Source organism: Hydra viridissima, unplaced genomic scaffold, assembly GCF_058129835.1.
Source record: "Hydra viridissima isolate aposymbiotic clone 2 unplaced genomic scaffold, HvirCarnegie_v1 scaffold_6, whole genome shotgun sequence".
Classification (NCBI taxonomy): domain Eukaryota; kingdom Metazoa; phylum Cnidaria; class Hydrozoa; order Anthoathecata; family Hydridae; genus Hydra; species Hydra viridissima.
The window spans coordinates 16,461,262-16,482,267 of record NW_028324305.1 but is presented as its reverse complement, the minus strand read 5'-3'; the positions used below and the strand labels follow the sequence as shown (position 1 = coordinate 16,482,267).

Genomic DNA, 21,006 nt, shown 5'->3' with positions numbered 1-21,006 from the left:
AAGTTTGGCTTTTTTTAAAACAAATAGCTTAAAATCAAAACAAAAAAAGTTTAAAAAAGCTATTATAAACACAAGTGCGATAAATGCATTTATCTATCTGCTCGTGATCGATATATAGGATTAAATCAAAATAGAGATTTTCTTTGATCATTGGAAATCTTCCAATATTTTCTTTTTCTAGAACTGTTCATCATCTTTGTACAGAAAAAGCAGTACAAGCTTCAACACTTCAAAGTATCAAAAAAAAACTTTATAAATGAATTTTTGAAAACCAAAATCCTTTTAAAACAAAAACTTTGGTCATGAAATATATTTCTTCAAAAAATTGAGGGTTGTTAAAACGATTTATAAAAAGTAAAAAGTTTAATTTAAAATAATTTATGTATGTATGTATGTATGTATGTATGTATGTATGTATGTATGTATGTATGTATGTATGTATGTATGTATGTATGTATGTATGTATGTATGTATGTATGTATGTATGTATGTATGTATGTATGTATGTATGTATGTATGTATGTATGTATGTATGTATGTATTCAATAAAAGGTCGAAAATTAAAGCTGTTTCACGCAACGAAGCGTAACAGTATTGGCCTCCCCTTCAGCATTTTTAGGGAGCTTCTTGCGACAATTTTTCAGCAAATACGCAATTGTTCCAAAATCTTATGAAAGCAAAAATTTTAATATGATGAGGCTAATTATCGTTTCTAATGAGGAAAATGATTTTATTCTTAAATTAAAGTATTTTTCAAAAACTTAACCAGAAAACGTGAGTTCTGTTGCAAGTGTCTATTGATGTTTATGAAAGACTTTATTCTTGACGATTCTGATATTCCGTCTGATATGTCCATACAATGTGGTAATACTCCAAATAAACCGTGTGAAAAATGCGAAAAGCAAGTAAAGAAGAGCGAAGGAACTTCAACAGAGTCGAACAAGATTATAATAAATATTGACAAAGATTTGCTGCAATTGAAAGGGTTTTTCTTTTTGTTTTTTGCAGGATTTGGTTCGACATTTCCTTATTTAGGAGTATATTTTAAACAAATTGGACTTAGCGCATCTTGTGTGGGCATATTAGCGGGTATTAGACCTATTATACAGTTTATTAGTGGACCGTTTTGGGCTTTATTAGCCGACAAATATAAAGCCCGGAAAGCTATACTACTATTTTCGATCCTTGCATGGTTGGTTATGACATTATTACTCGCCTTTCCACGACCTCATAGAGAAGTTTGTAAAATAACTAACACCTCTTATAGTGTAGCAAAAATGATTTTCGGCAACACGAGTTTAAACGCTCAACGCAAAGACCTTATTCCAGTTGTGAGTTTTCAAGGAAGATTTGGTGAACTCCTTTACACAGAGAACTGCATAAATTGTAAATCCAAACAGCTAACTACATCTAGAGACAAAAGAGAAACCCAACAAAAGCTTGTTTTAAGTAGTAAAACAAAAAATACAACTTTAAAACAGGAAGAGCATAATCAAAGTCATGCATTTATAAACTCAAGAAGTTCAATAATGAATATAAGAGAGAAAACTGTGGAGCATGTTGCAACGTACCATCAGGAAAACTTTCAAATAAAGTATGTTATCGAAAGAGACCGATCAGAAATTAGAGATATTTTTTATGTTTTATTGGTGTTAATAGTTATTGGTGAATTTCTAGAGGCGCCATCTTTTATTATGATTGATACTGCGCTGTTAGAACATTTAGGAGAAAACAAGAAGCATTATGGAAAGACGCGATTGTTCGGCAGCATTGGATATGGATTAGCATCGTTTACAGTAGGAGCTGTTTTAGATAAATTCCAGTATGAATTTTGCGGGAAAATTTTTACAAATTACATGGTGTTATTCTACTTGTTTTCAATATTCATGGGTATTGCTTTTGTGTTTGGCTTGTCTTTTGTAAAATTTAGGTATGCTGAAACTAAAGAGGCATCCCAGCCTTTGGAATGTGTTAAACTGTTTCTCACCCTGAAGTATGGTTCATTTTTGGCAATATGCTGGTTTTGTGGTTTTTGCCATGGCAGCATTATGAATTTTTTAAATTGGTATCTGGAAGATTTAGGTGCATCAAAACTTATGATGGGTGTTGCTACAGGCTGTAGGTGTGTAGCAATAATATTTGGTTTTTTCTCGTCTAGCTACTTCATTGATAAAATAGGACATATTCAACTTATTTGCTGGGCATTAGGATCGTACGTAGTTAGCTTTTTTGGATACGCAAGTTTGACAAACCCATGGTGGGCTATACCAATAGAAGTTGCACAAGGACTTATTTATGCTATATCATGGTCATCATGTATTACTTATCTTGGTGACGCAGCACCGCAAAATACTGCAGCAACAATGCAAGGTTTAATTTTAGTTTTTATTGTAATAATCAAATGCAAAATTGCTTGATTTTTAAATAATATTTCTACAATTTGTGAGTTGTTTTAAAAGTTAGTGTTTGTTGGGGTAATGACCAAATTTTAACTTTTAAAAACGGCATATTTTATTTTTTGCTGAGTCTCAAGCACATTTGCGCTTTCAACGTTTAGATATAGAAAAGTTATTATTTAGATATTTATAGAAAAAGTTTAAAAAAGAAAATTAAAATTTTTTTCTGCACGTTGTTTTACTTCAAGTATTTCAACAAATGTTGTTTTGTTTTGTTTTTTTTTGTTTTTTTTTTTCATTTTTATCTTTTTTTGAGCGCATTTCTTACTTTGTTAGGTATTTTGCAAGGTGTTTATTGGGGACTGGGAACTGGATCAGGGGCAATAATCGGTGGAGTTTTGATTAATCATGTTGGTGTAAAGAGCTCGTTCAAAATTGGAGGTGGTGTTAGTTTAACGATATTTTGTACGTACTGTTTGCTTCAAGCATTGATAAATCGCAAAGAAAGACAAAGCAAAGAAAAGAAATGAATATAAATTGAAATAATTTAATTGATGATATTGGATTGATGAAATTTTGTTTAATTGAGTCTGATTGTATTTTCATTGGAGTAAAAATTTGAATTTATTAAATTAAAAACGTTTTTAAAAAGCTTAAAAACCTTACTCAAAGTGTGAGAATAAAATAGCGGAAGAAACGTAACTTATACCCTGTACACACTAACGATGAAACATAATAGTATTTTATAGCATATACTTTGTGTCTGTTTCTAAATTTTGAAGTTTGTTTTATAATGCAAGTTTAGTAAATATGATTTCTTTTATATTCTAATAATAAAAATAATAAAAATATTCAAATAAAGATTATTAATATTGAACTAAATATTGAACTAACATACATTTTTAATGGTAATATATTTTTAAAAGTGAAAATTTATGCAAAATAGAAAGAGAAATTAAGCTTGTTTTTATTGACAAATATAAAATTATGAAGTAGTTAACCCTTTTAATAATAAATACAAAAAATCTTTACTGTTTAAAGTCGACTGGAACCTGACCATGTCATTCATCAAATGAGGGTAAGCTTCCAATGCAAACTGCGTTTTTGTGCAGCAAAAATTTGGAACGTTGCAAAAAATTGGACACTTAATAAGGTACCAACAATATGGTCGGTTTGCGGCAAAATTCACTTTAAGATGTTGACGTCACACAGTGAATCGTCTAATACAAATTCACTTTAAGATGTTGACGTCACACAGTGAATCGTCTAATACAAATTAGCTGGACAAAAACATTTTCTTCACCAATTCGATTGTTCTGGTCATGAAAATGGTTGAAATAAAATGATACTTTGTTGTTTTATAGAATAATTACCTGGCGTTTAAAGTTTCGTTCTTCCTTTGTATGTTTTCGCCATTCTTCAAATAATGCCAATTTTGTAATAGAATACATTCGGTCTGAAAAAAAACTCTACAAAATTTAAACGCGCAGACCTGGGCAGCCAAATTTTTATATCTAAACACCTTAGGGTTGTGGTTTTTTTATGTGAAAAAATTAGCCTGGATATATGTGGATAAAATTAGTTACATGCTTTGAAAATTAAAAAAATAGATTAAAACTTTTATATAGTGTTTTTAAAATCTACAGAACACTAGCTATGCTACTTATTTGAACTAAATTTTCGATAAAATACAAAGTACACACCCTCTAAAGTAAAATTCATCGCAACAGTCGTAATTATTATTCACAATAAGTTTTCTATAAACTATTCTCACAATGCAAAAATGCAACAAATTTGACAACAAAAATATATTTTTCTTTAAATATCGCTAAAGCGCTAACAATTCAATACTTAAAAACACATGCATTAAATAATACTTGGAATTTTTCTCTAGGGAGTGTTCAGAAATATCATGGGATTTTCTACTAATTGATTCCTTGAAATGACTTTTGTCCACCTAACTTGTATTAGATTTTCGCTTTGAGTTTTACGAAAGTTCAAAATCCTTGACGTTGACGTCGATTGATTTTAAAATAAAGTTTTGCAACTTTAAAATTAGTTTACGTCAAAAATCAGAGGGAAAAAAAAAAAAGCAAGCTTAAAAACATCTACTTAAAAATATAAAACACAGCTAAAATTAATTAATTTGCAAATTTTGTCTAATATTTCGGAATATGCTTAAAAGTTGTCTAAGAGATATATTCATTTTCTTGTCTTGATGTCTTGAAGGGATGATATAACGCTTCATACATGACTAATAAAAAAGTGACTTGTAAGCGAGCCCAAAGCACATGATGTGCTCTTGCAGAGTGCATAACTTGTTTCGGAGTCTCTTTGAAGCTAAGAATTGATTCTGCTGTTGAAAATATTCTAGCGGCATCAAAAATTTCCGAAACATCGGAAAAATTTTATAATTTTTCAATTCATCGTCATTCGGATGCCACCTGTGCTTGATGTAAAAAGAAAAAAAAAATTACAAGAAAATAACTTTTTTTTGAAGAATTCAGAAAACAAGTACCTAACTCTAAAACACAAAAATCGAAATCAATGAAGCAGTAACCTTGTGAAAGTTAATGAACTGCAAAACTTTTTCTAAGATTTTTTATTTAAATAGCTGTGAGTTTTTTTTATAAGCTTACGAGCTTTTGAATGATGATGCTATGGCAACGGACAGATCAACGAGTGGCAAAAACCTATCAATTTTAAATGATTTTGCGGGACTGTAATTTATAAAAATTCTTAAGCTTTTCTTTCGTTTTCTCCGGTCAAAATTTTTGATATCTATTAACCAATATTAATCAGTATTTGTGTATCAAAATTCTTGTAGCTATCTTAAATTTTATAGTAAAAATCATTTTATCAGTTAAAGCAAGTTCCCAGGCCCTTTGTTATAGGCTCGCCCTTTTTTTTTTTTTTTTTTTTTTTTTTACGGTGCACACAATACTAATTATAACACAAATAAACAAAATGGAAAATTGTTTCAAAAAAAAAGAAAAATTTTAAAAATAAATAGTTTGCTTATTTTATAAAACATGATAAAGAAGAAGCCGCACTTGTTGTACAAAGTATTCCATCTAAATGTTGTTTTTCAAAAGATGAGCTTTGATGAAGGTGACCAACTAGTGCAATCTAAACTTCGCATTCATTTGCAAAACGTCGAAACGGAGGGTGAGATTCCTAAGTATTTTTTACAGTTTTTTTTTTTTTAATTTTTTTTTTTGTCTTGAGAATTTTTATTTAATGACCAACTCAGGTCGTCTCGAAAAAACTTGAACACATTTACAGTTGGTATTTTTATTTACTTACAAAACTATTTTAAAAACATCTTCTAAACATGTTTGCCGAAACAATTTTTCTTCAAAAACTCTAAATTTCAAATAAAATAAAAGAAAATGAAATATACCAAGAAGGTGTAGTGCTTTCCGAAATTCATGAGAATGAAGAAAGTCATTAAGGTCACTCCATGAAAATCTGAGATGACTTTGATGTAGTGACCTTCATGTATATTAGTTTATTAGTTATGCCGTGTATTACAGTCTTATTGCAGGCTGTCAAGTTGTCATTTTTTTCATATTTTTATTGGCTTTTTTTTCAATCTTAAAAATTGAAAAAAAGAAAATTGAAAAAAAGAAAAATTGCATAACAAAAAAAAAGACCAATAAAAAAAAGAAAAAAATTTAAAAAATAAACAATATGACAGCCTGTTAAAAAAGCTATCCAGCCCGTTAAAATATCTTTAACAAGATGCAGATAACTACATGCACGTTTCACGTTCACACTCATGCGCTTAAGTTGCAATAAGCATCAATTTATGAATTAAATCAAGTTTGAGCGCATTGACGGTTTGCGAATCCTCATAGTCGTTTATGAATACCATCCCTAATTTAAATACGTTATTATTTTTATAAGCTTTTATTAACTTTATAATTTTTTTTTATATATAAGATATAGATCATTAAAAATCTAAAAATTTAAAAATCAGATCATGTTCATAACTCCTAATGCAGCAATTAAAAAGAAATTTTTATTGTGGAAACCAGATGATAACTGTAAAAGCTCACTCGATATTTAGTGTCTGATAGAAGATGAGGCCTTATAGGTGTAATCATTTAGAGGCTATTGCAATATGAATTTTTTAACTATTAATTGTAAACGAAAACATTATTGTAAGGCAGACTTAACGCATGAATCATATTTATCGAATTAGACTTTTCAAGATCGAACTTTCAGATGATTATTAGCACAGTTTGACTGAAATTGAAGATATAAAAGCATCTTTTAACTTAGAAATCTTTAAATCGTAGTAATGATCCATCGCTAGTATCTTATCGTTTTTAAGTCAAAGCCTCAAAAGAAAAAGCCGAAAGAAAACTTCACTTGTTTAAATTTGACGCTAATTACGCTATTTTGTCAAAATACTTTGTTTAGATTTATAACTTTTTTCAGAAAATTATAAAACTCACGTTAATTAAAAAAGCATTTCTTAAAGTTGTGGGGTTTTTTGGTCTGAATCTATCAAAATCTCACTAAGTACCTACATACTTTGATTCCACTTTTAAGAAGAAACTGGAAACGCACTTAGTCCAGTCTATGAAAACAAAAAGCAACAAGTATTGTTTCTTTTATTTTATACACCTATAAATTATAAATACACATTATTATAATAAGAAGAACTACTAACGTTCAAGGTTCAATCAAGTTGCGTTCTATTTTTCATAATGTAAAAACCTTTCATTTCAACAAACATAGGAAAGACTAGCTTTAGATATTTTTGTCTGAAGAGTTTTTAACTCCAACAAAATTTTATTGCTTTAAAAAGATTTCGAAACGTAAGTTCTTAATTACAATTTTTTAAAACTTCGAATTTGAAAATAGTTCTAAATACCAAACTTACCCTAAAGTTATTGTCAAAAACTCAGCATTAATGGTATGGCATACATACATTCCAGCTTTGTGCGGCGAACACTACTCTTATATTTCTCGTTACGTTTTGTAAAATATTGGAAAAAATATGTCTACACGTATATATTTATGCATACATTCATACTTTTATAAATATACACACACACACACACACACACACACACACACACACACACACACACACACACACACACACACACACACACACACACACACACACACACACACATAACGTAAAAACTTACGTCACAAAATATAAAAGGAAGCGAATCCATTTTAAGAAAATAAGGGAATCGTATTAAAAGTGTTAAAAATTTTTTCAAACGTAATGTAAACATTTTTCATCAATTTTTACCAAAGATCAAATAAAACGATTACAATTAAAAAAAAAAAAAAAGAAAGAAAGCAAAAAAATTTCGAAAATCCAGAAAAAAGCGAAGAATAAAAATTTCAAAACAAAGACAATAATTTTAGAGTCAAATTTTAGATTGCTAAAAACGAAATCCCATTTCCCAAGTTAAAAAAGGTCAAAATGAGTGTTAAAGTGTTTAATGCAAAACTTGATAAGGCTTTTTGTGGGAGTGTTAAACCACAAAACAAAATAATCGGTAAATATACTGCCTTATTTTTCTTTCGCTAATCCCTCGACGGGTGAATGTCGTAATTGAACGCCGTTCAGCAAACCAACTCTACAAAATGTTTTAAAGTAAAAAGTATTGCGTCATAACAGAGCGTTAAAAATTAAAACAATCAATTTGCAAAAAAAAAAAAATATAAAATAAAGTGTAAATTTTAAAATTGTTAAATATAGTTTAAGTTTTTTTTTTAAAGATTTATTTCTTCGTTGTTTGCTAATAAATTTGTAGAAATGGCTCAATGGAAGTTAAAATGTAAGTTTGTTTCTTTAGCTTCTAATTTCGAACACGTTATTAGAAACGCTTATTTTTGGTTTATACAAATACAATTGCAAATTTTATTGTCTCGTTTTGTGTCCTTTTATATTTTGTCTCCCTTATCTTTTATTAATGTGGTTGGTCAAAAGGCAAACTTTAAAACACCCTGAGTTTAAAAGTAAGTTTTAATTTAAGAGAACACGATTCTCTTGAACCGTTACTCGTTCGCAAATAATAAACTTAAACTAAAAACCTTTCTGGGTTTGTAATTGATATATATATATATATATATATATATATATATATATATATATATATATATATATATATATATATATATATATATATATATATATATGATGTATAAATAGATATATAAGGTAACATAAAGGGTCATATATATATTTATGACGTAAATACAAGATACAGTCAAACTGATGACACAAATTATACTAAGTACCATAATCAATTCACTGCAAAAGTGCTTTGAAAGAAAAAAAATCTAAATTCATTTGAAAAAAGTTATGGTAGCTTAAATGACGTCATTTTTTTTTTGCTTTGTTTTTTTTAACTTGGTTCTTTTTTTTTAAAAAAAAATTTTTATTTTTTAATTCATTTCAAATCGCATTTTAAATGAATTTCCTTTCATCTTATTCTTTTTCTTACATTTTATTATCTTAACTAATACAAGTTATCTTTTGAGGGCGTCTAAAATGACTTTAACTGATACGCAAACATAAAGATGACAGAGATCAAATATTGATGCGTTTAAGTGAAGTCTCATCCTTCTACATGTTTTTATGATATAAATATGAAATAAAAAAATATAGGTTAACTAAAAATAGCCATTAAATCCATTACTGAGTAAAACAAATATATTTATAAAACAAAGCTCAGCAAATAGTTATTGCATAACTATAAAAGTTATATATTATACAATGTAAATTGCATAAAAGTACATTTTATAATAAATTATATATATATATATATATATATATATATATATATATATATATATATATATATATATATATATATATATGTTTTTAAATCGTTTGTTTGATTAATTTTTGATTTTTTCGCTTTTTTAAACGTTCAAAACCTTTCACATGTAGTCACAAGTTACCTTGGTAAGGTAACTGTAGTCTGCGAATAGTCTTTTTTAGAATGACAGTTGGTTTGTTTGAATTGTAGATAATCAACACTTTTAATTGTTAAATCAACACTTTTAATTGTTTTGAAAAATAGCCTTGAAATGGTATTTCACTTTAGTTCAGCTTTTCGCATGACTTAGGTATAAACTCCGCGATTAATTATTTAATTCTTTACATTTAAAATTTCATGATTTTAGTTGTGGAAGATAAGATTTTAATCTTGGAACATTTATAATTTACTAAGGATCTTTTAACATTTCTCAAGCTGTATTACAAAAATCAATTTTAAGCAAAACGGTCAAAACACATTTGCTAAGGCCCACTTTACACCAACTCACTTTTAGATTAAAAGAAACTTTCTGAGAAAAATTCGTTTTGAATAAAAAAAACTAGTTTTCCGTTAATTTTATCGTTTTAGACTGGAATAAAGAAAATAAGAAGGCCTTGGAGAAGCAAAATTCAAAATTGTAAAATTTTTGTTCAATTTTAAAAAAATCAATTTGGCAATCAAAATGGTTACAAATCGTTGTGAAAAATGTCTGATTCATATTTATAACTATAAGATTAAACAGGATTTGATGCATTCTAGTCTATGAATGTTTGAATAATTAAGAGACAAAAAAACGGTTACCCCATCCCACCCTTGTCAATTAACCTGTAAATACGAAAGCAAATTTGTTTCCTGGTTACAAGATAAAATTTTAACGTTGTAATTGAGATTTCCTTTTTTGCGTCATTTTATTCAAAAATGCTTTTTTTTTTTTTTGTCAATAAATGTGATTTTGTATAAAAGAAATACGTTAAACTAGGCTGGAGTCTTGTACTGTTATAAAATGAATTTTCCATAAAAACATGGCATTGAAAGATGTTTCAAAAATCTTATATCAGATGAATGATGACAAAGATCAACTCAAATGTATAGCTTAAGGAAAAACAGAAGCAATCATTAGATGGAATGGGAGTTTAGTGAGCATAAATATGATTTTAATGAATGCTTGAAATAGATCCTTTAATTCTAATGAAATATTTTTTTTTTAAATATAAGAAACTTGCTGTTAAATAGTACAATTTATTCATTTATTTTATTTGAATAAAGAACAGGATCCCCTGCTTATCTTAATAATACCTTTTAACTTATATATACTGCATTGATTTTCTCGGCATGACAATTTCCTCCCTTACCTGTAGCAAGCAAAATAACGCGTAAGGCGCTCTGTAGAACCATTAGAGGCGCTCCATATAAACACTAAACTTGACTTTTGTTTAAGCTTTTTAGAGCTTTCTACAGAAATGTCTACAACTAGTAAGATTTATTTGTAAATGTATTTTTTTATATAAGGTTAATATTAAGGGAATGTTACTGATTCAACACATTAAAGAAAGAGTTTTTATGTCAGACACTTTATTTTTTGTCGCTCATTAACAGGTTCTAAAATTATAAATTTGTTCGTGTCCAACTTCTTTTGCCACACTCTCGCAACTCTCGCAACTTGTCTCTTTCAAATTTTGGTAGGAGGAAGATGATTATTCGGTATTCCAGAGTAAAAATATTTTAAATAAGTAAAAACAAGCAGTACATAGGTAATGATAAATAGAAGAACTTAAATAATAAAAATAGTTATTAAATCTAAAATGAAAGTTTGGTTAAAATTGTCTGTTTATTGCAGGTCTTATTCGCCATTCCAACAAGATTATGATTGCAGATGTTGTCAATAAATCAGAAAGTAAAACAGAACTATGTCTTCCGAATGGGAACCGTACTGATATAAATGAGATTATTTTTAAAGACGGAGTTATCAGCATGAGCCCATGGACTAAATTGAATGCTTACACAGAGTCCGAAACTCTGCCGAAAGTATACACACCAAATAAACTAAGGTGCGACAAAAACGAATCACAAAAACACAGAAAAAAATGCGTGTATCTTTTTCTGGTCTTTTTCTTGTTTACCATGGTTGTCACATTTTGCACGCTCTACGCGTTTGAAGTTCGGAAAAGTAGATTTTTTGAAAAAAATGTACGGATGTTTTTTTTATTTCATTTATTCAAACACAGTCATGCGTCAAATTTATATTATATCTATAATTTTTATTATTATCTATAATTATTACCTCTTCGTTTTTATGTTCCTCTAAAAGTTGTGAAACAGAAATATTTAAGTAAAAATTCTCCTCAAACAATACCAAATCAACATAAAGTTCGTACATTAGCGCTATTTTTCTTGCTCTATTCTATATATTTAATTATTGTCATTGTATCATTCTTTAAAACATTCTTAAAAGCAGACTTTATCCATCAATTTGTTCTGCGCTCTACTAAAAGTTGGTTTTTTTAATTTTGGCACAAAGTAGTAGTAATGTATTTTCTTTAGACCGGCAAAACCCCGCCGTTACCATCAGAACCTTGCTTCCGAAGAGCTTATGCAAAAAGAATCAATGATATAGAAAGTCATTCAGAGTTTTTAGAAGCAGTTGTTGAATCGAAAACCGGAATCGCACCAGAGCTATTTTATGGAAAATACAAAGTAGGTACAGATGTTAAGCAAGATTTTCATCTTAACAGTAATAAAATTACTACTTGAATTTTCTCCTTGATTTTAGAAAATAATTCTGAGGAGTTTGAGTAGAATAAAATAAAAGCAAGTTTTTTGCTATCATGCATTAGTTTTCATGCATATCAAAGGCAAAATCAAAAAAAATTTGGACAAGCGCTGATTATTTTAAAGGAGAAAGTTTTAACAGCGATTGCGCTGCACATTTTGACGGAGTAAGCGCTGTACTTTTTAACGGAAAACCTAGGGCAAGTGAGTTTACAAACCACTTCATTTAGTTTACTTAATACTCTTTAAAGAATTTAAGTGCTTTTCAAAAAATCCCTTAAACCGAGAAACCCGATTCTAAATAGAAAGAAATGTTCCGTATCATCTGATTACAGTTTGATCCAAAGAAGTCTGGAGCCCACATTCTTTTTTACTGTTAAATGATTGGATACAAAAGCAATCATTTCGAAACTAAAAACAAACAAGCAAGTTTAATCCCATGTTATTCTTGATGTTAAATTTTTTTATAGTATTTCAAAAATTATTTTATTTTAGAGTAAATTTTTAAATTCTCTTAGATTTTTAAATTAATCTTAATTGAGTTAGACGATCGAACATATTGCTTTCATTAAAAGTTGATGCGCACGCACCTTCCTACATATCTCATTTTAATAAAATGAGATTAATTTTAATAAAATTAATCAGTACCAGCCCTACATTTTATATATAATTATTCAAATATTTTTGTTTAATTAATATTTAGGCTGTTTCAATTACAGTTACATATTATGGAGAAGAGATTTGGAAGTTTAATTATGCAAATTCTGCTGACATAAATACTCCTACAACTCAAACTCCATTTCCAATTGCAAGTGTTAGCAAGGTTTTTACGGTAATATAGTTTAATTTGCTGAATGGATTTTTCGATTGTTTTTCATAAATTACGTCTCGTTGGATCTAAAAAAATTTGAATTAAACCACAACTCGGTGTTTGTATTTTTCTTGGTGTATTTTTTTTTCTTTAAATTCTATATCTACGATGAGTGAGCCCAGAGAGTTTGAGATGAGTGAGCCCAAAGAGTTTCAAAATTTCAAAAAAAAAAAACATTTTTAAATGTTTTATATTTTTCAGAAAAAAAAAAAAAAAAAAATCATTTAAAAATAATTTTTAATGATATATTGTAATTGTGTGCAAACTTAACGCTTGATAAAAAAAAAAAAAAAAAAAAAAAAAAAAGAATACCTCAGTAAGAATTAATAAAGTATTTCATTTTTTCAACTTCGATCGAAATTTGGCTTTGGTGTTAAAACAAGGCATTTAATACTTAAAGCCGAATTTTGCAAGAATGAAACCGAATTTAAATATTTTTCCGACCACGGCAGCAGAAGCTTCAGTAACAAATTTTACTTATGGCTTAACCAGTTATTCATGGATAAGAAATCAAAGAAATTCCTGTTCTGAACAACGTTTTTCTGCTTTTTAACGTTTTATTTTTCAGATCTGATTTAGAAAATCTAAAAACAACTAAAAGTACAATAATTTTTAAATTTTGCCAACCGATTAGGACCAATTTAATCGTTTGATGCGAAGTTAAGTTTAAGAATAACATATACAATTCTTCTTACGCGCGCAGTTCTACTTACGCGTAAGAATTCATTTTATTATGATAGTAAAATTACGGCAGCCTTAAAAATGTGGATATACCTCTTAATTGGTCGCGGTTATCATTCCAGGAATGATCCTTTCTGACAGCTAAAATTTTGTTTATTGTTGGGTCGATAACAGCTTTAAAGAACTTCATTAAATAGCGAGATCTGGATATCGCCAAATAAGCATCTTTGCACAACGGTCTCATTTTAATATAGGTATACTCTTAAAATATCCCAAATGTGTTCAAATAGTTTGATGAATAATCGCTAGTAACATCCAGACGCAGGGTCCTAATAACTTTAGTTAACCATCTGGAGCCTGGAGTCTGGAATGTTACACAAGCACTACTGATTGTTGTTAAGATCAATTGCGATTAAAATCAAGAAAATCCAGTAAATTAAAATTTAAAGCTTTAATAACAAGAAAAGCATGAAAAACAATTGATTTGAAAACAATGATCGCCGTCTAATATTACGATTAGTTTAACGTAGATTATTTTTTATCTCTTGCAAAAATCTTCAGTTGGCGCAAATTTCACTTAACTTTTACATCACGATCTCGTATTGTTACAGACACAAATATGAAATTGTTACAAAATTCGACAATATTTTGAGCAATAGTCCAAATTTAAAAAAAGGATTGAGGCATATTGGAAGTTAATTTACAGTTATAAAAACTGATCGTTGTGAAACACATTAACATTTTTACTTGTCTCCTCACAAATAAATTTAAAGTTTTTTTTGGGTCTTAGAAAACATTTTTAGGAATCTTTTTAAACAATTGTAATATTTTGATATTCTTTAGGGTACATCTTAGAGGCCGAATATAAGAAAAATAGTTTCTTATAGTAATTAATGGTCATAAAAAGACAACGATTTAGTAAAACTACCTCGTGGTTGTAATTTTTTAAAATTTCATTCCACCTTGAACATGCATGTTAATATGCATATTAATATGCATATTAATGTGGATATTAGCTTTGCTGAAAAATCTAAGAAACAAAATTATTTATTGTTTAATATTTAACTTTTTACTTACTCTAGATTAAAAAAAAAATAATTTTTATTTGAACTTTTCTTAAAGAATATTTCATTAATTCTTTAAAATCATATGATTATTAACATCCTTATAAAGTAGAAATTAAAAATATTTATAGCACATCAAAATTAAAGTGTACAATTTAATAATACAAATCTCTGATTTATCTTTTTATATCTGGTAATATAAATAAGTAAATTAATAACTGAATTCAAAACATTTTTTTTTGCTTTTGTAATATAACTTCACAATAATAAATTATAAAATAAGAAGACAAAATTTAAATGTAATTCTTTTTTTTTTTTTTTTTTTTTAGTGTTCTTTTAGTTATTTTTCATTTAATATAATATATGTGATTGAATTTTTGCATCTGTTTTTTACTTCTGTTACAAATTGAGAAAAATAAAAAAAAAATAATGGTTTAAATTAACCATAGGTGTTGTACTTTTGTAGAGTAGAGATAGTTTAATTTTTTAACATATGTATATATATTTATATATATGTATATTTACATATTTTAGGTATTAATGCTTCACAAGCTTGTTGAGCAAAATTTTATTAAAAGTATTGATGACCCAATACACTTGTATACACCAGCATTTACCATTAACAACAACTTTAACAACGAAAGCATTACTTTCAGGTGAGAATTGAGCTATGGATGTTTCCTGTGTAAAATCTAAGTATACATATCTTACCCAAAATATACACACCCACATTCAAACACACTACACATGCAAACACACAAAGTTGAAAGTGCTTGATTGTTCTATTCACATTTGTAAGGTTTAAATGTTGTAGTTGTGGAAAGGAAACAGTCTGCTGTGAATTTAAATTTTGTTGGAATGTATCTTTAGTGTAACCAAGTATCAAAGTAATGTAAAGAAATGGAAGCAATAAAATTCCTGCCTTTATAATCAACCAACAAATTGTTTTGTTTTTTTTACTGTTTATTAAATACAGTCAAAATATATTAAATGCAAATTATTGCAATAAAGCTTTTCTTTGCATTCACCCTTATTAGAAATGTCTAATCTATTTTCAGTTTCCTAATTTTCATGTATAATAGAGTTCATTCATAATAGAGTTCAATACCTTAATAAATGATAAAGCAATGATAAAAGCATGTAATATGTGATTATAAAAGCAATTATAAAAGCATGTAATATTTATTAATAAAAGCAATGATAAAAGTATGTAATATGTGATAATAAAATCATAATGAATGTTCGTTTTATCAAATTTCCTAAACTAGCTGTCATCAATTGCTATCATTTTTGTAATGATGGGTTAACAGTGTTTTAACTTTTATAAATCTCACTAGGATAATGGCTAAATTATAAAACTCTTTTAAACATCATCTTTAGTAGTTCTATGCATGGTTGTCAAGTTAAAACTTTTGTTATTCATCCTTAACAAGCCAGCATTATTTAAAATAATCCAGCTGCATAACTGACACAAAATTGATTTTTGTAAACATATTCAGGATACTTTTCTGGTGGCATTCAGGTCATAAACATTTTTGTTTATTCCTTTTCAATTAAAAAAACAATAAATCTCTTCTAAAATATTTACTGCAGTAACCTTAATTTGAGGGGTAAAAATGGATTTTTAAAATAGAATGAATCATCTTTAATTTGATTGGTTAAAAGTTCATAAGATTTTAAATACTACCTGCAGAAGGATGTATTTTTAACAATTATTTGCATATAAGTTTAAGTGTAAATGAACACTTTTATTTTTTTCATAAAGACACTTAGCATGCATGATGGCTGGCATCCAACGAGAAGCTCCTTGTTATCCATATACAAATATAAGTTATTGTCCTTTTAATAACACTGTTATGTTGAAGAGAATACAAAAACTATCCCTTTTATTTCCACCAAAACAATCACCATCGTACAGGTAAATGCTTTTATTGAACAGAGAGGAAATCTTTCCAGTCAGCAGCTCTCAAATTTTTGTCTATTATGTTTTGTATTTATTTTAGCAATCTTGCAGCATCAATTCTTGGTAGAATTTTGGAAAGAATTGTTGCAAATACAAGTTTGGAAGCATGGATTGATGCCAACATACTCAAACCACTTAGTATGAATAATACTGGGTATGACATACTTTCCAGGTGAGAAGTTGGTAGGTTGGTTATGAGAACTTACCTAAAGTGTAGCAATCACTTTTATTAACTAAAAAAAAAATTTCAAAATAATAAATAAAAGAAATTTGTGAATTAAAAGACAAGGTGAAACGTTTTGGAAAATTTTTTCATCAAATTCATTTTAATTGTATAAACTCTCTTCAATCATTTTGTTGTTACTTATTAATACAACTCAATTCTCTTTAGAAAGGCTGACATTCCTAAAAGTTATAATGAGGATGGATCTTTAGCTCAAATATCAGATTGGGGGTGGTCAAGACCAAGTGGGGGAATGTTTTCAACAACTCATGACCTTGGTAAGGTTAGTATAAAAAGCTATAAATACAACACTGTGCAAATGTCATCTTCAAATTATTAATGGCCATCCTTAGTTATCTTTTTTAATCTTACTTTTATGAGATACAAACCAAATGCAAAAAATATAAACACAAATTATAGCAGAACATAATTTTCAGATTAAAATTACTTTTTCAGGCTAAGGTCATAATTTAAAGTGAGCTATATTGTTGCTTTTCTCATTTTGTTAGAGTTGTTAAAATTTTCTATATAATTATCTGAGTTTCTACTTTATCTTATTAGCTTTAACTTGAATAAGCATTTTGTTTTATTTTTTTTCAAACAAAGTGGCTTTAATATTGCATCTTGAGTGTCCAGTTTGTGTCTTGATTTCCTTCTGTAAGACTTTGCAGAAGGAAATGCAAAATATAGATAAAATGTATAGTTTTTTTTTTTATAAAGTCCTGTGATGTTTTATGACATTATTTTAGGTTGCATTTCATTTTGTTTTATGGGGTTCACTAAATTACATGTCACTTTAGCCTCTAAAAGCCTCTTTTTTTTCTGAGCTTTTCAGCTTTTTTATATTGTCAATTTATATCCTGTATTTTCTAGTTGTATTCCCTAATAAAGAGACTGAGAAATAATTATTTGTGGCTATTACACTGTTGGTAAACAAATCTGAAGTTGGAAGGCTTTTGCACAGTATATTAAAGCAGATATTTACCTTCATGGAGAAAATATAAAAAATATTTTGAATATTTGAATTTCAACTTTAATCCATGTTTTGATAGAACTTTTTGTGAGGTGTAATTACTTATTAAAGATTTGTTTGTGTATTTATTATTTTTTTTTGTAAAGGTTTTGACACAATTATTTGCCACAAATGATACTGAATATTGGTGCTAAAAATGAAAGTTAACATTGGCATAAATAAGAAAAAGAAGAACAATTACTATTTATCTTGTGTCTGATAATGGAGGAAGTTGTAAAAATGACTTCTTTTGAGTCGCTAAATTATCTATAAAACTCAAAATTGGAAATATTTAGGGTTTCCTTACAGAAAATGCTTTTTTCAGTTTTTTTTATTTGTTTTTTCCTTTAGTTGAGTTCCATATTCTTCTCCGCATCTGACGTTTTTAACTTGAGTGAAAGATCACTGAATGAGCTGTTTCAACCAGGTATGATCATAGTCATTTCTAAAAGAAGGTTTTCCATCTATGTCCTCTCTTATTTCTTTATTTGTAATTAATGGTTTTGGCTATTTTTTGCTTGCATAATTTTATCAAGATGTGATTTTTTTGCAATAGCATTTATTTGGCCCGATAGCAACGCTCAAGGTTGTCCATTTGAAATAGCTTCGTTTGACCCATATAACGAAGAAAATAAACGTGTTGCATATATGAACTTTGCAAAAGATGGATCGATACTTGGATATGGCACCTTGTTTAACTTGATACCTGACTTAAAGCTAAGTGAGTGTAGTTGTTCAAATGCTTTCCCACCAAGCACACAACGTTGAAACAACGTTGAAATAACGTTGATCAACGTCGATCAACGTTATTTCAACGTTGTGTGTTTGCTTGGTTGCTAAAGTAAATACAACCCTGCTAACACAAAATGTTCAAGAAACGTTCGTAGAACGTTAGAAACGGTCGGGCACGTTTTAAGAGCCTTAGAACGTTTCCAACGTTCTTCGAACGTACTTGAACGTTTTGTGTTAGCTGGGAAAGGAAAGATAAAAATATATAAAAACTATTTAAGTAAAGATATCTACTTTATTTTCTCTTTTTAGATGTCAATGTAATGGTGGCTAGTCCTCAAGGTCAAGCTAGCTTCATTTCTAAAATAATAGTGAAGAATTTTAGTAAAGCAATTGACCAAATCCTCAATAAAATGGCTAAGAAGGTAACTTTATTTTGTTGATTTTTTACACAGTTAAAATACTTAAAATAATTGCTAAAAATGTGTTTATAAAAAAAAAAAAATTCTACAACTCTTTTTAGTACATACTTCCACCAGATTATAAATACTACGTTGGTACTTACAAGCTAGAAACATACTGGCCATTAATACAACGTCCTGCTCGAGTGTATATAGAAAATAATGTTCTGATTCTAAATATCGAATGGTTTATTACAAGACTAAGTTATGTAAATAACAGAACATTAGAAACGATGAACTATGAAAAAGAACCCATAAACCATGGTTGTGAGATGTTAGGCCTCGGTTTGTTATACGAAAAGTACAACTTTTTTCCTTTAAACGGAAGAAACGAAAGTGACGGTTTTACGACGGACGCAATTGGAATTTATGGATACGCTAAATTTCGCAGAATATCTTAATCATTATAAAATTTTAAATGTTGATAAAATAATAGGCTTGTAAATATAATAATAATTTATGTGGATAAATGTTACAATATTAATTTCTTGCTCTACTTCTATATTCTTTTTCTCTAAAAAAAAGCCCTATTACCATTTTAGTTCTTATTATTATAATATATTGTGAATATTTTAATTATTATAATGTATTCTATTTATTCTAATGATTATTTTAAACTCTACTAGAATTAAATGAAAAGTGTAATTTACAAATAAATTTTCTTTTTTGCGTAAATCAAAAAAGATAGTTTTCATTTTGCTTGTTTTAATATTCGTGAGCAAAATTTTTTCAATTTTTTTATAAAATTTGTGGAATTTTCTTAGTTCACTAATAAGATACAGCTTTTATTTTTTAATTTATAAAAATAAGCACGGATTAAATCAGTTCTTAGAAACGCCCAATCATGACCCAAAAAGCTACATTTACATTACAATTAACTTATGATCATATTTTTTTAAAATAACAAGATCTAGTAAACTGTTTAAGGACTAATCCTTCAGTGTAAGATTTAGTATTGTAACAGTTCACTAGATATCAATTCTTGGTCTACAAACCAGGTGATTAATTCTTTCTCAATCTCAACAACGGTTTGCTCGTTGTGTGAACTTTAGTTGTGTTTAGACTTTTTAGTTAATTTTTTTTAACGGTGCTCAAAAATAAAATTCATTGTAAAAAGATAAAATGGAGAGCTTAATAATGAAATGAAGAGCTTAAAAAACTTACACTAAAATTTATATAACAGTATTAACAAAAAGAGAAGCTGCACAAATTTACAAAGTACCTCGTTATTATTACTGAAACTAAAAGGGTAACGCAGATCCTCTAAATATTTAAAAGTACAAAAACTGTCTGGATTGATAGTCCTACTTTTAAAGATTGGTCTTATCAATTGGATTTAATCAAAAGAGTGCCCCAAGAAATTGAAACTGTAAATTATTTATGTTTCTCCTTTTGCTGATGTCTCCGACGCCTGAAAACTTTTACTGATGTCCCAATACCTGAAAAATTTTAACAGGTTTAATGTTTACTTAGGTTAGTTTCAATTTCATGATTTAAGTTGCTTGAATACTCTATCAATTTCTGCAAAGGAGCTTTATGTTATTATCAAAAGGTACTGAGGGGAGAACTCACTTTTATGATGATATTATCTTCTTATGATATGTATTTATTGATGTTATCTTCCTATGATATCTTGTAACAACATGCCATCCCAGAGAACGATTGATTTGCACGGCTGGTTTTTTTTTTATTATAAACTCACCAGTTTGTTGACGATGGAGTTTTCTGAGCCGATGGTTGAGTCAGAAAATAGTATGGGCATTGATTTAAGTTCTTGTTCAATATGTTTTGTCAAGAATTTGAATCAATGCCCCACGAAATATTTGGTCTCACAAGTCAAGAAAAAAGAGAAATTTAAAATAAATAATTTTAAACATGTCTGATTGTCTCAAGATTAAATTTTTTATGGTGTTTGAAAAATTTTCAGAATATTTCGAAAATTTTTTAGTTCAAAGTTAAGAAAAAAACAGTTCTTTTTTACTTTTATTTTAATAGTTGAAGGACATTTCGGTTCATATATTTCACTCATACTGAATA

The 21,006-nt window shown here is 28.1% G+C and overlaps 2 protein-coding genes and 1 long non-coding RNA gene across 19 annotated transcripts; 2 read left to right on the top strand and 1 right to left on the bottom strand.

Moving 5' to 3' along the window:
* The first annotated feature begins 345 nt into the window (after positions 1–345).
* Positions 346–3,147, top strand: LOC145190423 (major facilitator superfamily domain-containing protein 6-like). Of its 2 annotated transcripts, XR_016453136.1 has the most exons (3): positions 346–1,796; positions 1,931–2,370; positions 2,733–2,923. XR_016453136.1 is itself a non-coding variant. In XM_080067289.2 (2 exons), the coding sequence occupies exons 1-2, from the start codon at positions 801–803 to the stop codon at positions 2,924–2,926; spliced, it is 1,764 nt and encodes a 587-aa protein (XP_079923415.2). In that variant the 5' UTR covers positions 575–800; the 3' UTR covers positions 2,927–3,147. The 2 variants fall into 2 exon arrangements, 1 of the variants encoding a protein (XP_079923415.2); XM_080067289.2 differs by having other exon boundaries at positions 575–2,370; positions 2,733–3,147.
* Positions 3,148–4,047: 900 nt separating this feature from the next.
* LOC149887278 (uncharacterized) lies at positions 4,048–13,913 on the bottom strand. 7 transcript variants are annotated; one of them, XR_016453137.1, is made up of 4 exons: positions 13,611–13,913; positions 7,291–8,008; positions 6,931–6,984; positions 4,048–4,845 (listed from the first exon to the last, which is right to left on the bottom strand). It is a non-coding gene; the product is annotated as an uncharacterized LOC149887278 (long non-coding RNA). The 7 variants fall into 7 exon arrangements; XR_016453141.1 differs by having other exon boundaries at positions 4,048–4,840; XR_016453140.1 differs by having other exon boundaries at positions 6,935–6,984.
* LOC145190254 (beta-lactamase-like protein 3) lies at positions 5,425–19,463 on the top strand. 10 transcript variants are annotated; one of them, XR_016453132.1, is made up of 12 exons: positions 5,425–5,564; positions 11,034–11,383; positions 11,738–11,890; positions 12,669–12,797; positions 15,116–15,237; positions 16,347–16,499; positions 16,585–16,716; positions 16,940–17,050; positions 18,131–18,206; positions 18,336–18,500; positions 18,821–18,933; positions 19,032–19,463. XR_016453132.1 is itself a non-coding variant. In XM_090089715.1 (12 exons), exons 1-12 carry the CDS (start codon positions 5,429–5,431, stop codon positions 19,368–19,370), a joined length of 1,983 nt encoding a protein of 660 aa, XP_089945841.1. In that variant the 5' UTR covers positions 5,426–5,428; the 3' UTR covers positions 19,371–19,463. The 10 variants fall into 10 exon arrangements, 6 of the variants coding, with proteins under 6 accessions (XP_089945847.1, XP_089945841.1, XP_089945845.1 ...); XM_090089715.1 differs by having other exon boundaries at positions 5,426–5,564; positions 16,936–17,050; XM_090089719.1 differs by lacking the exon at positions 5,425–5,564 and adding an exon at positions 7,098–7,225 and having other exon boundaries at positions 16,936–17,050.
* Positions 19,464–21,006: the final 1,543 nt, after the last annotated feature.